Genomic DNA, 17,789 nt, shown 5'->3' on the forward strand with positions numbered 1-17,789 from the left:
GTTTGTATCCATATTGCATAATGTTACATATTACATAAGAATATAACATTACTGTAATTATATAATTAAGAGATAATGGCTTATATCACATCTGAATTACACATTTAGTGTGCCAGATACTTTTAAAGCACTTTACAAACATTAATTACTTTAATGCTCATAACAGTGAAATATCCCATTTTTCAGATGAGGAAAGTGTGACAAAAAGAGGTTAAATAATTTGCTCAAGATCATATTACAGTCATTTGACAAGAGGGGGAGTTGGAAAGAGCTGTCTGACTCTTCTTACCCATGGATGGGTCTTCTTCCTCATCCAGCCATGGGTAAGAAGTGAATTAACGTGGAGATGCTCGAGTAGGGGCTGACACATAGGGCTCGACACCATTCCAATATTGACTACTGTCATAATTCAGAAAATACCCACAAAATCCATTCTGTGCTGGGAGTATGCTCATGGGAATGATCCTTGGGACAGGCAGTGGAAAGAAGGTCGTGAAGATTCAGGCTCTCTTACTGACTTAAGCTGCTCCTAAAATTTTAAGTATAGATCTTTGTTGGATCTTTGTTGGGTGGGAATAAAAATACTAGCATGAAAAGTCCTTTAATTATATTTTGCATAACTTTGTATGATTATCACATATAAGATCTTTTTTTTCTGGCATATTTGTGACAGTTAACTAATGATATTTTATGTCTAATTACTGCCTTTATCAAAGGAGATTTAGAAATATGACACAGGCAGAATTTGATGAGGAAAGCAGGGCTGAATAAAAGCATGACAGTATATGACACACTTTCAATTTTCCGTTATCTTCAGTAACCACTATCTTAATGACTTAATTTTCATGTGGATAACCAGTACTCAGTAAAAACTCTTTAAGCTTTAGTTCTTTCTATTAATATTTTGATACTAGTTATTCACAAGTATTTATTCAGTCACTTGTTTTAATGAAAGATTATCATTTCACTCAATAATTTTATTTATGTAGTATAATTAAAAGTAACAAAGTGTAACTTAATGACATTGATAGCCCTTGTAAATTTGCTAAAATACTCTTACTATGGGCCTAGTAACATAATGATTGTTACATGCAAATATGTGTTTTTTTCCTAGAAAAGATTCATCTATTCATCATATTTTAATATATTTTAGTGAGCTTGATGCATGCATCTTAGATATAATAGGTTGCATTGGACTATATGAGATAGTATAAGAAAATGCTCACATTTCTTGGCTTAGATATAACAGCAATTTTCAAGTTGAAGCAGGAAGTTTTGTAGGAGTCCACATTTAGAAAGTTACTACTTTCAGCCAGTTGTTCTATATTTTCAAAATGGTTATCACTTCGATTAAGATGGTCTTTTGAAATTGTAGATTTTTAGGGTAAGTACCATGAGAGGTATCCTAAAAGATTTTCTAATTCTTGAATACAACAAAAACTTCACGTAAAAGACAGATCAATGTGTATCTATTAATAATCACAAGAATGAAGAAGAAAGACTTAAGTCAGAGGATGTTTTGGGGGTCAAAGGAACTGGGAGAAAGGGTGAGTGGTAATTAACTTCTAAGATGTCATCAGAGAACCTCTAATTCTGTGACTCTGGGATACAGGAAATAGAATGATTATTATTATTTTGTCTTACATTTTATACATGAGCAAAATGACAACAATGAGTATTATTTCTGTTGTAGACCACCCGACTCTATGCTAAGTGTTTCACATGAACTTGAAAAGTGCCATATGTAACATATATTTTTTCAAATAGTATGACTGAGCTAATAACAAAGAAAGGGTTTAAACTTTTTGCTTATAGACCGTAACTCATTTTGAACCATTGAGATCTCCAAATCCCATGGTATTATATAGCTTTGTCAATTCTGTGTCAATTACAACTGTCATTCTTAAATCTGGATAATTCTCCAGCACAGGTGGTGGAGGTGGTTCCACAGAAAGAGTTGGTCTCTGTATCTGTTTTCCTGCAGTTCACACAACTGGGGAAGGAGAAGAAGAGAAGTCCCTGACCTTTCCATGAGCATCTGTACTCAAGCCTCATAGCTCCATGGTTTCTGGTGACTGTTCCCCCAACTTTAAATATCCTCTGTATCCTTGCCATTTAGTCACTCTTACTTCTTTCATTTCCTCCCTCCAAGCTGTTTTTCTGCAGTTTCCCTGACCAACTTCTTTGCACACTGATTCTCCCTTGTTTGCATTCTTGAGCACTTTTTTTTTTTGTTTTGTTTTGATCAAGTTCAGATTTTGTTTTGGAAAGAACCTAAATAGAAGTTTATATTTTCTTCTTCTTTGGATGCCTTTTCAAATTATGCTCTAAGTCCCTAGGGCAAGTGGTTTTCCTTTTACATCTACAATATATATATATATGTACATATTATATTGGAGAAGGAAATGGCAACCCACTCCAGTACTCTTGTCTGGAAAATCCCATGGACAGAGAAGCCTGGTAGACTACAGTCCATGGGATTGCAAAGAGTTGGACACAACTGAGCGACATCACTTTCATATATTATATATAACTATCTCCTTCCTCCTCTACCTCCCTTTCTTTCTTCTCCCTTCCTTCCTCTTCCTACCATACTTTGAGAACTGTTGTATCCTACCATACTCTGAAAATAGACAGTGAATCAGTTGATATCTTTTGGTCCAGTTTCTAGAGTTAATCTAAGACAAACACAGGTCAAGTTATAACTGATATTTGTAATTTATTCATTTTTTTACTTTTTGGCCACTCCTTGCAGCAGGAGTGGACCAGGGATTGAACCAGTGCCCCCTGTAGTGAAAGTGCAGAGTCAGCCACTGGACCACTAGGGAAGTCCCTGTAATTTATTTTTAAACTTTCAGTTGAAATGCAAACTCTTGACTTTGAGGCTGGATGCAAGAATGTTTTATGGCTATCGTAATAAATGTAAAGTCTCTTCTGAAAGGGACTATGAGTGGTTGATAATTTTCCACCTACTCAAATGTCCCCCAAAACTTTAAATTTTGACCTGCTTCCAGTCACCCTCGTTTAGGATTAAAGCAAATTATATTTTATATTTGAATTTTTGTAGCTCTGTCTTATTTTATATATAAACAATTATTTGGATAAAATGAAAAGTGAAAGCAACTTGGAAGAAGGAAATATGTAATAAAAAGACATTGTAAGCCCACACAATGGCAAAGAGGCTGGAATCTGCCTGACTGAAGGACTGAAGGGATTTCATGTGCTGGCTCTATAAAATTGAGATTTTTTTTTTTTTTCTGTAGCTGCTGATGGCCATATTTTGGGGCCTTCTGCTCCCTGCTCAAATGCTGCCAACCTGAGTTGCTGTCCTCTTATATCCTGGAGGTGTAGACCCACTCAAGCTGATTAGATGAGGTGACACTTCCCAGGGTAGGGGACTACCCAGGGATACAGTGGTTACATCTATTTCACCCACTGGGCTTAGCAAGAAAGTCTTTAGGCTTAAAGTAAAGCAATACTCTCTTGACTAATGAGATCTAATGTGGTTTTCTGGGGATACTGAAAAAAATAAGTGAAGTACAACCATTACGAAAGTAAAATTGTGTTAGTAATGGACAAAGGTCAGCTGACTATTCTCTAGGGAAAAGCAAATGATTTTCCAGTAAGTAGGAGACAGTAAGTTGGAAGACAAGCCTCTTCATGTGAGGCAACTTGGTTCAGCGAGAAGGGACAAGATCTTTGAACCTGAAGTGTCCTGAGGGCTATGTGACCATAGGCAAGTTCTCAACTGCTCTGCCACTCAGTATCCTGACCCATAAAACGGAGATGATGATCCTCCATGTTCTGTCTGAATTACGTGTGCTGTCAGTTGACGGCACTCACTGCTGAATATCTATAAGTAGAAACATCCAAAGCTTAAAAAAAAAAAAAAGCCTATGTAGGTGTTACAGAGTCATAATAATAAAATGTGAAGGAAATCAAGAATTTGTGTGCAGAAAATAATGTGTCCACTTACATGTGAACAGATTAATTCGTCAATTGATTAAGCAAGTATGTGCTCACAAAGGTTCTACTCTTGGTCTACAGAACATGGAAGGAAAAGGCATGCATAAATGGGAAATTCTCTACTCCCTGGTCTCCCTCCCTAGACTAGTTGGGGAAGATAGAAACATAGCTCATAATCCCAGTAAATTCCCAATGAAACTTAAACTTGAAGGATGCATGAAGGCTGCCTCTCGACTGCCAGATGAAGGAATGCTCAAGTTTGCCAAATGGCTAGCCAGGGGCAGGGAGAGCAAAGAGGAGAACTACCAGGGATGAGAGTCGCCATACCGCCAAAGTGTTAGACACTGTTTTGCTCTGTTTAATTCAGATCTCTGTTGTATGAAGCAAATACTAGATAAATTAGAATGAAGCAAGGGCTCATTTTAGCACCACACGACCCCAGAAGGCTGTCTTACTTGTGGACAGGTGATTGCCTTCCTGGTTAACCTCAAACTTTTTTTTTTTCCCTCTTTTCACAATAATCACTTTTCCTACCTTTGGGCGCTATATCTAAGAACTGATCCCGGAGGTTGTCAAGCTGCTCGATGGTCAGGGTGCCATTTTCCTCCTTTTCCACAGGTGGAGGGCGTACCGGAGGAGGTGGATCTGGAAAGACTTTGATATCGCCATTAATGAAGAAGTCTTCTTGGTCTAAATAAAGTTCATTCTGAATTTTGGTTGATGTTTCAATGTGATAGCGAGCTACCCCAGTTAGTTTTTCCACACTGAAAATAGAAACATGAATAGGTTTATCCTCATTGAAAATACTATCAGATTAATAGTGTTTTCTTCCTAGATATACACAAAGAGTTAACACATTAGAAAATATAGCTAAGTTAGAAAATTCAGTCTGCATGTTTAAAAATTCTAATTTATCCTCAAGTCCATTTGTACAAAGGTAGGATAAAAATAAATAAACATAGATTAGAAGTAAAATACATGCTCATTACAGGGCTAATAGTCTCACATTTTATTTTATTTTTTTAGTCCCACATTTTATACAAAACTGAACAAAAAGAGATTCCACTAAAATGATTTTATTAGTATTAGGCAAGATTATGTCGAGATATATTTCATTCTAAATATGGACCAGAATAAGGTTATATGACAGAAAAACCTGTAAAATATGACTATTAGTATAACACATTTATTTGAAATGAGGACAAGTTGTATGTAAAGTGAATTAAAGTTGATAATGGATTTCAAGAAAAATGGCTTTTTTCCAACTTTATATCAAGGAGTTTGATGTTATCTAAGACCCATTTGACAGAATGGACTCTGACAAAGCCTGTTGAAATTGCTTTCCTATGTTTATGGAGAATAACGTTGTTGGTATTGTTTAGTTGTGTCTAACTCTTTTGTGACACAATGAACTGTAGCCCACCAGGCTCCTCTGTCCATGGGATTCTCCAGGCAAGAATACTGATGTGGGTTGCCGCTACCTTCTCCAGGGAATCTTTCTGACCTAGGCACTGAACCCACATCTCCTGCATTGCAGGCGGATTCTTTACCACTGAGTCATCTGGGAAACCTGGTGAATAGTAATTCCCAGCTAAATCACATGGTATAAGCAGCCACAGTTTGGAGTGACTGTGGTGCAGTGGAAAGAACCCTGGGAGCTGTGCTCTCATTGTACACCGTCTCCAGCCCTGGGTCCTTGAGTTAGTGACTTAAGCTCTCCAAATTCCTCATTTTTGCAAGGGAGCCCAAAACACATAACTCCATACCTTATGGTTATTAATGTGAAATCACATAGGGCATGGATTTAGGCTTTCTTAGGGATTATAGTTCGGAGAAGGCAATGGCACCTCACTCCAGTACTCTTGCCTGGAAAATCCCATGGATGGAGGAGCCTGGTAGGCTACAGTCCATGGGGTTGCTAGGAGTCGGACACGACTGAGCGACTTCACTTTCACTTTTCACTTTCATGCATTGGAGAAGGAAATGGCAACCCACTCCAATGTTCTTGCCTGGAGAATCCCAGGGACAGGGAAGCCTAGTGGGCTGCTGTCGCACAGAGTTGGACATGACTGAAGCGACTTAGCAGCAGCAGGAGGGATTATAGTTATGGATCTAACTAAAGGCTACTTTAAAGGCCAGAGAAGTTTTATACAATAACTAAAATATCACTGTAATACAGAAAGAATCTTATATCTTGCAATAAAGATTGAACATGGCAGAAAAGTGCATATTTAATCTGCTTGTATATAACTCAGGAACACCAAAATAAACAACAACAAAAAAATCGTATTAGTCATTTTCTTTCAAAAGACAATCTTGAATTTAATTCCAGTACACTGTATTAGTGAGGTGTTTGTGAGTGCCCATATAGTAGGTATTATCTAGGTACTTTCTGCTTGATGGTGTTTGTAGGGTGGGGCAGAGAAGGGGCACTGGGTTAGGAGGGACGCCAAATGCATGCAGAGACCCAGCCAGAACCAGGTTATCAAAATAAGTGCGCCATCTAGTGGAAGGTTATGAAGAGTACCCTCAAAAGGGTAGAGTGCAAAGAGTCGGACATGACTGAGCAACTGAACTGAATTGAACTGAACTGAAGGAGAAATGCCAGGAGAATGAAAGTGGGATTCGAAGTTGAAAGAGATCCGTTAGGTCTCCCTATTAATTTTTTCTTGCCACTGGAGGATTTTTGCAAGAACCAAAAACTAACAGCATAGCTGAACAGTACTAGGTTTTCATTTCTTGTGGCCATATTCAGGTATCAGAGAGAGACGCACACATACAACCCATCTGAGAAATATGCACCTGTCAGATAAAAGTCAGCATTTACACTTAGTGACCACAAGGATGGGCGCTGCGAACCCTAAGAATGAATAAGATATGCTTTCATTTGTAAGTGGCAGGCAGAGATGAGGACTGTACATCACTGTTCTATGAGTAACTGTCTAATTATTTTAAGCATTATGGCAATGAGGTGACCAGGCTGAGGGGTATGTGTGTGCATGTGTGTGTGTGTGTGAGAGAGAGAAACTTAGATACAAACAATGAAGCTGAGGATTTTACAACAGAACTTTCACAATGAGGCAAGAACTGGAGAAAACAAACCATACTAACCATCTTCTAGCTGGCTCACGTTGCTTCTAAGAACACTTGCCGTTTGTATTCTATGTATGCCGTGACTTACAACTTATCAGTAAATGTTTATTGAAAACTGTGGTGTGGCCCAGAATCTAGCAGAAACCTCTAGAAGAGCCTGGTTGGAGTGTTTTCTTTTACAGATGAGGCTTGTGGGGTTGGAAGTGATTAGGCGTGCTGTAATTTGTGGACAAGGAGAGAGTCCCCATCTCTTGGTCTCCTGACTGTTGAGGGCATTTCTGCTCTGCTGAGTTGCTTTCTTACACCTTTCAGGGGAGAATTAAGAGGATGAGATGTTCCCTAAGGACCTGTACCTCCCCATAAAGAACAATGATCGGTCACAGGTCTGTTTCTGCTCTAGACTACAGTTCTGTTCCTCACTACAAATGAGGATCTAAAAAGCCTGTAGAATCTAACAGAAAAGTAAACTGGCTGTCACGAGGGAATCAGCCTAACGGGGAAAGCATTCCTCTAAATGCCTTCTCCATCTCCCGCTCACTGGCCCTGACTAATAAGATGCCTGGCATTAGAAAGATATGAAATTTTATATCATGTCTAAAGAATAATTTTAAATTGCTTATATGCTTACCTGGTACACTAAGGTCCTCATGGAGCAGTGTGAGAACCAAACTATCATAAATAATGTGTAGTAGTGCCCTTTGATACATGACTTAACTATGGTTAAAAAGAAGCAACACAAGCGTATAGGTGATTTCCTGCTGCTGCTGCTGCTGCTGCTGCTGCTGCTGCTAAGTCGCTTCAGTCGTGTCCGACTCTGTGCTACCCCATAGATGGCAGCCCACCAGGCTCTGCCGTCCCTGGGAGGTCAGAATTCTATTTATAAATATAATTCACATTTGTAGACATCTTAACATTTTTTGGTCAATTTTAGTCTTCAGGCATTAGCAAAGTAAATACTCAAAATACTTAAAATGTCTTGCAGTTCTTTACCTGGCCATTTCATTCAAGTACCTCTCACCGAGCCACTTGTCCATGAGTCTATATACATCAACCGCCTTTATTACTAACTCTTCCAGGAAAGCCAATGCTTTTACCTTTATCAGTTCAAGTCGGAACTGTGTAGCTATCTCTATTTAAAAAAGAAATAAAAATGTTTTTAATGTTTTATATGGCATGAACTTTCTGATGAACCAAATTCAATTTTGAACCAATTATGCTTTAGTTTGTGGAAATTTTGGCACATCTTTGATATACTAACATGGATAATTAATAACCTATCCACGTTGGAAACAAAACAGCATGTAGTAGAGTCCTTTGACAGTTTACTTATTATTATAAGTAAAAAATTATAATTCAATTTTACATATAATTGCACTTTATCATATACCATTTGATAAATTGGGATGGGAAAACAGAAATAGATAATTTCTGAATTTCAAAAAGGGGGAGGCTAACTAAGTCTCTTGATCTCTCTTCTTAGAACCTTGGGAAGGCGACACCATGTTCTTCAGCACAGGTGAGAGGAGGGTGAAGCCCATGGTCCCAGGGCCCGTTGATATTCTGGGCACACGGTGAGGTCTGTGATTTCCCTCTAAAATATCTGTCCAATCCTTCTTCTTTACTTTTTCTATTGCCACGTTTTGACACTGATTTATGTCTCGCCTCCACTACAGCAACCACCTCCATCCTGCTTTCTCTAAGTTCCCTTTCCCACCTCAAACCCAAATCTACCTGGCCCAGAGTGACCCGTCTCACCTGCCTGCACACATGCTTCTGGGCACTTTCTGCCCAGAATTCTTTACTAGCTCCCAGTTGCCATAAGGGAAACGGAACTTTCTGGACAGGGCCTATGTGACCCTCCATCTCCCAGATCCCTCGTTTCCAGAATGTGCCTCAGACTCCCCAGCTACTCCCCATCGGTGGGTCACCTAGTTCCCCTCCCCAATCTGTGCCCTCATCGTCCCCTGCACACATTTCTCACATTCTTCTTGTTCAGCTCAAGCATGAATTCAACTGCTCGGAAGTCTTTCTTGACTTCCTGCTTTTGCCCTTTGTCCTGTCCACCGAGCTCCAATATCACAACATATTGTAAGTGATCATTTGCAGTTCTGTTCCTCTCTATTTTTTTTCTTTTGATGCTTTGTGTTTGTGTATATATGTGTATATTTTTTTCACCTACTGTAGGACTGGCATATAGTAGAAACTCAGAAAACCTTTACTGTGTAAATATGTGAATTCAGCCACACTAGGAACCACGTATGCAATGAACTGAAGGATGACGTATACTTAGCTACTGAAAGCAGATGTGGGAACAGGCAATGTGACAGGCATGTGTCTTGACTCCCTGTGTTCAACATCCTTCAGATTTTACTCTTGGAAATAAGAAAACAGGGGGTAGGAGGATGAAGAGAGGGGAGAAAAGGAGAGAATCAAGGGATGGAAAGTATCTTTAGTGGCTAATCATCATTGAGTAGTTAATGGGTCCCAGCATATCCAACGCTGCATTTTTATGGTTTTGACATCTAGTATATTGACCATGGCTTCTTTCCAATGAGGATACTTTGGTTTAATTTCTCGATCTTTTCAAATTCTGTTTTGAATTGTGTTATAAAACACCTGGAAGAGTCAGGAGGAGATTATGTCGTATAAAATTGTCGCTCTCCATAGGGAAGGAGGCCCTTGAATGTTATTGATCCGTCACTAACTCTTCCATGGGGTCTACTCCCAAGAGCTCCCTTTCAGGACTGGTTAACCTTTAGTCAGAGTTTACTCGCCTAATGAGATGCCTAAATTATTCTTATTATATTATAGAAGCATAACCTTAAGCCTTCTTTCAGCCTGTAAATTCACACCAACTCTAAATATTGCTTCTGTTTTTTGACTTTGAGATTTTAATTACTGCTGATTGCAGCCATGAAATTAAAAGACGCTTACTCCTTGGAAGGAAAGTTATGACCAACATAGATAGTATATTGAAAAGCAGAGATATTACTTTGCCAACAAAGGTCCGTCTAGTCAAGGCTATGGTTTTTCCAGTGGTCATGTATGGATGTAAGTGTTGGACTGTGAAGAAAGCTGAGCGCTGAAGAATTGATGCTTTTGAACTGTAGTGTTGAAGAAGACTCTTGAGAGTCCCTTGGACTGCAAGGAGATCCAACCAGTCCATTCTGAAGGAGATCAGCCCTGGGATTTCTTTGGAAGGAATGATGCTAAAGCTGAAACTCCAGTATTTTGGCCACCTCATGCGAAGAGTTGACTCACTGGAAAAGACCTTGATGCTGGGAGGGATTGGGGGCAGGAGGAAAAGGGGATGACAGAGGATGAGATGGCTGGATGGCATCATCGACTCAATGGACATGAGTTTGAGTGAACTCTGGGAGTTGGTAATGGACAGGAAGGCCTGGCATGCTGTGATTCATGGGGTCGTAGAGAGTCAGACGTGAGTGAGCGACTGAACAGAACTGAACTGATGCTCTCCTAACCGCTTCCCAAATTCCCTTTTTGAGATCCCAGCAGACAATCATACAACAGTCAGATCTAGTTTTCATATGGTCATGTGAAAACAGCCAACTGAGTGTTATGCCTTTCAGTCAGTTTGCTTGTGCCTCATAGACACAAATCCAGCCAAGGGCTGCTTGCCTACTGGTCTATTTTCTACTCAAAATATCATCTTAGTTCTTTCCAATTGCTACCTTCAAATTGCAGGGCAGCAAGATGCTCTTCCTTTATTCTGAGCTTCAGTTCATTTTTTAATTCCACTTCCTCAGTCTCTTCTGCTGGCACTACTACAGGAGTAGCTTCTGCCATAGGTGGGGATTTACCTGAAAGGGTAATGAATCATGCTGAGTTATCTGCTAATGGGCAAGTATACACACAGGGTCTTGGATAAAATGCCTACAAAGTGGAGTGTGTAGAGATATACATGTCTAGTGATTTGGGAAGGAGAGACCCCAGGCCAGACAGTGTGAGTGATGAAGCATTAATAATCCTTCCTTGAGAATTCTCCATGTGGTATCTGGCTGGACACATATAAAAACGCCCCATTCATGTAGCATCACAGAAAGATGAGATATGCGGCTAGTGCAGACATGGTCACAGAATCCAAAGAGGGTTCAATTTAGAGTTTGGGAACAGAAATTAGCAAACCCCAAGATTGTGCTGGCCACCTGGAGAAACAACAGTCTTCAAAGGATACTTGCCCTGGCCAGTGTTCCCCAGGTTCTCATCAAGAAAGACCAGACAACAGCCTCATGCAGATACAGTGGAAATGTAGCCTATGGTCAAGAATTCATAATTCACTTCATTTAAAAAATTTAATTATTTTAATTGGAAGCTAATTACTTTACAATATTATAGTGGTTTTTGCCATACATTGACATGAATCAGCCATGTACATGTGTACATGTGTTCCCATCCTGCACCCCCTTCCCACCTCCCTCCTCATCCCATCCCTCAGGGTCATCCCAGTGCACCAGCGCTGAGCACCCAGTCTCATGCATCAAACTTGGACTGGCGATCTATTTCACATATGATAATATACATGTTTCAACGCTATTCTCTCAAATTATCCCACCCTTGCCTTCTCCCATAGAGTCCAAAAGATTGTACTTTACATCTGTGTCTCTTTTGCTGTCTTGCATATAGGGTCATCTTTACCATCTTTCTAAATTCCATATATATGTGTTAATATGCCCTATTGGTGTTTTTCTTTCTGACTTACTTCACTCTGTATAGTAGGCTCCAGTTTCATTCACCTCATTGGAACTAATTCAAATGCCTTCTTTTTAATGGCTGAGTAATATTCCATTGTGTATATGTACCACAGCTTTCTTATCCATTCATCTGCCGATAGACTTCTAGGTTGCTTCCATGTCCCGGCTATTATAAACAGTTCTGAGATGAACATTGGGGTACATGTGTCTCTTTCAATTCTAGTTTCCTGGCTGTGCATGCCCAGCAGTGGGATTGCTGGGTCATATGGCATTTCTATTCCCAGTTTTTTAAGGAATCTCCACACTGTTCTCCATAGTGGCTGTACTAGTTTGCATTCCCACCAACAGTATAAGAGGGTTCCTTTTCTCCACACCCTCTCCAGCATTTATTGTTTGTAGACTTTTTGATAGCAGCCATTCTGACCAGCGTGAGATGGTACCTCATTGTGGTTTTGATTTGCATTTCTCTGATAATGAGTGATGTTGAGCATCTTTTCATGTGTTTGTTAGCCATCTGTATGTCTTCTTTAGAGAAATGTCTGTTTAGTTCTTTGGCCCATTTTTTGATTGGGTCATTAATTTTTCTGGAATTGAGCTGCAGGAGCTGCTTGTATATTTTTGAGGTTAATTCTTTGTCAGTTGCTTTGTTTGCAATTATTTTCTCCCATGCTGAAGGCTGTCTTTTCACCTTGCTTATAGTTTCCCGTGTTGTGCACAAGCTTTTAAGTTTAATTCGCTCCTATTTGTTTATTTTTGCTTTTATTTCCATTATTCTGGGAGGTGGGTCATAGAGGATCCTGCTGTGATTTATGTCAGAGAGTGTTTTTCCTATGTTTTCCTGTAGAGGTTTATAGTTTCTGGTCTTACATTTAGATCTTTAATCCATTTTGAGTTTATTTTCGTGTATGGTGTTAGAAAGTGTTCTAGTTTCATTATTTTACAAGTGGTTGACCAGTTTTCCCAGCACCACTTGTTAAAGAGACTGTCTTTTCTCCCTTGTATATTCTTGCCTCCTTTGTCAAAGATAAGGTGTCCATAGGTGTGTGGATTTATCTCTGGGCTTTCTATTTTGTTCCATTGATCTATATTTCTGTCTTTGTGCCAGTACCATACTGTCTTGATGACTGTAGCTTTGTGGTATAGTCTGAAGTCAGGCAGGTTGATTCCTCCAGTTCCATTCTTCTTTCTCAAGATTGCTTTGGCTATTCGAGGTTTTTTGTATTTCCATAAAAATTGTGACATTATTTGTTCTAGGTCTCTGAAAAATATCATTGGTAGCTTGATAGGGATTGCATTGAATCTATAGATTGCTTTGGATAGTATACTCATTTTCACTATATTCATTCTTCTGATCCATGAACATGGTATATTTCTCCATCTATTAGTGTCCTCTTTGATTTCTTTCATCAGTGTTTTATAGTTTTCTATATATAGGTCGTTTGTTTCTTTAGGTAGATGTATTCCTAAGTATTTTATTCTTTTTGTTGCAATGGTGAATGGAATTGTTTCCTTAATTTCTTTCTGTTTTCTCATTGTTAGTGTATAGGAATGAAAGGGATTTCAGTGTGTTAATTTTATATCCTGAAACTTTACTACATTCATTGATTAGCTCTAGAAATTTTCTGGTGGAGACTTTAGGGTTTTCTATGTAGAGGATCACGTCATCTGCAAACGGTGAGAGTTTTATTTCTTATTTTCCAATCTAGATTCCTTTTATTTCTTTTTCTGCTCTTATTACTGTGGCTAAAACTTCCAAAACTGTGTTGAATAGTAGTGGTGAGAGTGGGCACCCTTGTCTTGTTCCTGACTTTAGGGGGAATGCTTTCAATTTTTCACCATTGAGGATAATGCTTGCTGTGGGTTTATTATATATGGCTTTTATTTTGTTGAGGTACGTTCCTTCTATTCCTGCTTCTGGAGGGTTTTTTTTTTTTTAAATCATAAATGGATGTTGAATTTTGTCAAAGGCTTTCTTTGCATCTATTGAGATAATCATATAGTTTTTATCTTTAAATTTGTTAATGTGGTGTATCACATTGATTGATTTGTGGGTACTGAAGAATCCTTGTATCCCTGGGATAAAGCCCACTTGGTCATGATGTATGATCTTTTTAACATGTTGTTGGATTCTGTTTGCTAGAAATTTGTTAAGGATTTTTGCATCTATGTTCATCAGTGATATTGGCCTATATTTTGCTTTTTTTGTGGCATCTTTGTCTGGGTTTGGTATTAGGGTGATGGTGGCCTCATAGAATGAGTTTGGAAGTTTACCTTCCTCTTTAATTTTCTGGAAGAGTTTGAGTAGGATAGGTGTTAGCTCTTCTCTAAATTTTTGGTAGAATTCAGCAGTGAAGCCATCTTGTCCCAGGCTTTTGTTTTCTGGAAGATTTCTGATTACAGTTTTGATTTCCATGTTGTGATTTTCTATTTTGTATTTCTTCCTGGTTCAGTTTTGGAAAGTTATACTTTTCTAAGGATTCATCCATTTCCTCCAGGTTGTCTATTTTATTGGCATATAGTTGCTGATAGTAGTCTCTTATCATCCTTTGTATTTCTGTGTTGTGATTTCTCCATTTTCATTTCTAATTTTGTTGATTTGATTCTTTTCCCTTTTTTCTTGATGAGTCTGGCTAATGGTTTGTCTATTTTATTTATCTTCTCAAAGAATCAGCTTTTAGCTTTGCTGATTTTTGCTATAGTCTCCTTTGTTTCTTTTTCATTTATTTCTGCTCTAATTTTTATATATTTTTTCCTTCTACTAACCCTGGGGTTCTTCATTTCTTCTTTTTCTAGTTGTGTTAGGTGTAGGGTTAGGTTATTTATATGATTTTTCTCTTGTTTCTTGAGGTAAGCTTGTATTGCTATGAACCTTCCCCTTAGCACTGCTTTTACTGAATCCCATAGGTGTTGGGTTGTTGTCTTTTCATTTTCATTCATTTCTATGCATATTTTGATTTCCTTTTTTATTTCTTCTGTAATTTGTTGGTTATTCAGAAGCATGTTGTTTAACCTCCATATGTTTGCATTTTTAATAGTTTTTTTCCCTGTAGTTGACATCTAATCTTACCACAATGTAATCAGAAAACATTCCTGGAATGATTTCAATTTTTTTTGAACTTACCAAGGCCTGATTTATGGCCCAGGATGTGATCTATCCTGGAGAATGTTCGTGTGCACTTGAGAAAGGGGTTAAATTCATTGTTTTGTGGTAAAATGTCCTATAGATATCAATTAGGTCTAACTGGTTCATTGTATCATTTAAAGTTTGTGTTTTTGTGCTAATTTTCTGTTTAGTTGATCTATCCATAGGTGTGAGTGGGGTATTAAAGTCTCCCACTATTACTGTGTTACTGTTAATTTCCACTTTCATACTTGATAGCATTTGACTTACATATTGTGGTGCTCATATATTGGGTGGATATATATTTGTAATTGTTATATCTTCTTTTTGGATTGATCCTTTGATCATTATGTAGTGTCCTTCTTTGTCTCTTTTCACAGCCTTTATTTCAAGATCTATTTTATCTGATATGAGTATTGCTACTTCTGCTTTATTTTTGTCTCCATTTGTGTGAAATATCTTTTTCCAGCCCTTCAGTCTGTACAGCCTTTCAGTCTGTATGTGTTCCTTGTTCTGAGGTAAGTCTCTTGTAGACAGCATATATAGGGGTCTTGTTTTTGTATTCATTCAGCCAGTCTTTGTCTTTTGGTTGGGGCATTCAACCCATTTACATTTAAGGTAATTATTGATAAGTATGATCCTATTGTCATTTACTTTGTTGTTTTAGGTTCGAGTTTATATACCTTTTCTGTCTTTCCTGTCTAGAGAAGATCCTTTAGCATTTGCTGAAGAGCTTGTTTGTTGGTGCTGAATTCTCAGCTTTTGCTTGTCTGTAAAGCTTTTGATCTCTCCATCATATTTGAATGAGATCCTTTCTGGCTACAGTAATCTGGATTGTAGATTTTTCTTTCATCACTTTAAGTATGTCCTGCCATTCCCTTCTGGCCTGAAGAGTTTCTTTTGAAAGATCAGCTGTTGTCCTTATGGGAATCCCCTTGTGTGTTATTTGTTGTTTTTCCCTTCCTGCTTTTAATATTTGTTCTTTGTGTTTGATCTTTGTTAATTTGATTAATATGTGTCTTGGGGTGTTTCACCTTGGGTTTATCCTGTTTGGGACTCTCTGGGTTTCTTGGACTTGGGTGATTATTTCCTTCCCCATTTTAGGGAAGTTTTCAACTATTATCTTTTCAAGTATTTTCTCATGGCCTTTCTTTTTGTCTTCTTCTTCTGGGACTCCTATGATTTGAATGTTGGGGTGTTTGACATTGTCCTGGAGGTCTCTGAGGTTGTCCTCATTTCTTTTAATTCTTTTTTCCTCTCTGCTTCATTTATTTCCCCCATTATATCTTCCACCTCACTTATCCTATCTTCTGCCTCAGTTATTCTACTGTTGGTTCCCTCCAGAGTGTTTTTGATCTCAGTTATTGTGTTATTCATTATTGATTGACTCTTTTATTTCTTCTAGGTCCTTGTTAAATATTTCTTGCATCTTCTCAATCCTTGACTCCAGATTGTTTATCTGTAACTTCATTTTGTTTTCAAGATTTTGCATCATTTTTACTATCATTATTCTGAATTCTTTTCCAGGTAGACTCCCTATCTCCTCCTCTTTTGTTTGGTTTGGTGGGCATTCATCATGTTCCTTTACCTGCTGAATATTTCTCTGCCTTTTCATCTTGTTTAGATTGCTGTGTTTGGGGTGGCCTTTCTGTATGTTGAAAGTTTGTGGTCCTCTTCATTGCAGAGGTTCCTCCATGTGGGTGGGGTTGGACGAGTGGCTTGTCAAGGTTTCCTGGTTAGGGAAGCTTGTGTCAGTGTTCTGGTGGGTGGAGCTGGATCTCTTCTCTCTGGAGTGTAATGAAGTGTCCAGTAGTGAGTTTTGAGGTGTCTATGGGTTTGGTGTGACTTTTGGCCACCTGTATTTTAATGCTTAGGGTTATGTTCCTGCACTGTTGGAGAATTAGCCTGGTATGTCTTGCTCTGAACCTTGTTGGCTCTTGGGTGGAGCTTGGTTTCAGTGTAGGTATGGAGGCTTTTGAATGAGCTCTTGTCAATTAATGTTCCCTGGAGTCAGGAGTTTTCTGGTGTTCTCAAGTTTTGAATTTAAGCCTCCTGCCTCTGGTTTTCAGTCTTATTCTTACAGTAGCCTCAAGACTTCTCCATCCATACTCCACTGATGATAAAACATCTAAAGACAATGGGCTGCCTTTCTGCGTGGCTGGTGTCCTCCACCACCGTTCAGAAGTTGTTTGGTGGAATTTGCTCAGCATTCAAATGATCTTTCAGTGAATTTGTGGGGGAGAAAGTGGTCTCCCCATCCTATTCCTCCACCATCTTAGGAACACCCCCCCCCACACTTCATCGTTTTTTAACTAGTACTTAACTACAAGTACTTCAGAGATAGTCTATGAGAATTAGAAAATAAGGATTTGTCAGTGTTTGCCTGAGAATGTACCCACCCATAAGAAATGGCAGTTTGATTCTAGCTGCAAGCCCAGCTTATACAATTCTTCTTAGTTCAATAAATCTTTCCTGAATGTCTGATCTCAGGGGGTTCAAATTTTGGGAAGAAGACAAATATTAACAAAGAAATTGTAATTAGATGTGTTGCATCTTATTTGCAGTAGTGGATATAAGTATACAGATAAAAGAGCCCTAATCTCTCTGGGTTTCTGTATTAGCATCTGTAGAATTAGGAAATTCGACCCAACTAACTATTCCATTAAAGTAAATTGAATCATTTCCTTCAAATGCTGATTATTTCCTTTATGTTATTTAGCCCAGATGAAACCCTGGAGGGTTTGTCTCAAATTTACCATTTGAGACAAATGAGGATCACAAGTTCTTAATTGTAGTGCTACTCTTTCCTCTGTTCCAGTGGCCATCACCTCACGCCTCCCCCACCCTCAGGGCTTTGTTGTAACTCCCACTCTAGATACCTGGATGGACTCCACCCA

At 38.6% G+C, this 17,789-nt stretch overlaps 1 protein-coding gene across 7 annotated transcripts in view; it reads right to left on the minus strand.

Annotated features, from left to right (window-relative positions):
- The window catches only part of SPEF2 (sperm flagellar 2), a 203,552-nt gene that overhangs the window by 45,133 nt on the left and 140,630 nt on the right, over nucleotides 1–17,789 (minus strand). For all 7 annotated transcript variants that reach the window (XR_011249554.1, XM_069555868.1, XM_069555870.1 and 4 more), the window contains 3 exons: nucleotides 10,752–10,880; nucleotides 8,050–8,188; nucleotides 4,501–4,730 (listed from right to left, as the gene is read on the minus strand). Coding sequence is in view for 6 of the 7 variants with exons in the window: in XM_069555868.1 (XP_069411969.1) it covers nucleotides 4,501–4,730; nucleotides 8,050–8,188; nucleotides 10,752–10,880 (498 nt within the window). In the remaining variant the exon portion in view is untranslated. The remainder of the gene's footprint in view (nucleotides 1–4,500; nucleotides 4,731–8,049; nucleotides 8,189–10,751; nucleotides 10,881–17,789) is intronic.

The sequence above is a fragment of the Ovis canadensis genome, chromosome 16 (assembly GCF_042477335.2).
Source record: "Ovis canadensis isolate MfBH-ARS-UI-01 breed Bighorn chromosome 16, ARS-UI_OviCan_v2, whole genome shotgun sequence".
NCBI lineage: Eukaryota > Metazoa > Chordata > Mammalia > Artiodactyla > Bovidae > Ovis > Ovis canadensis.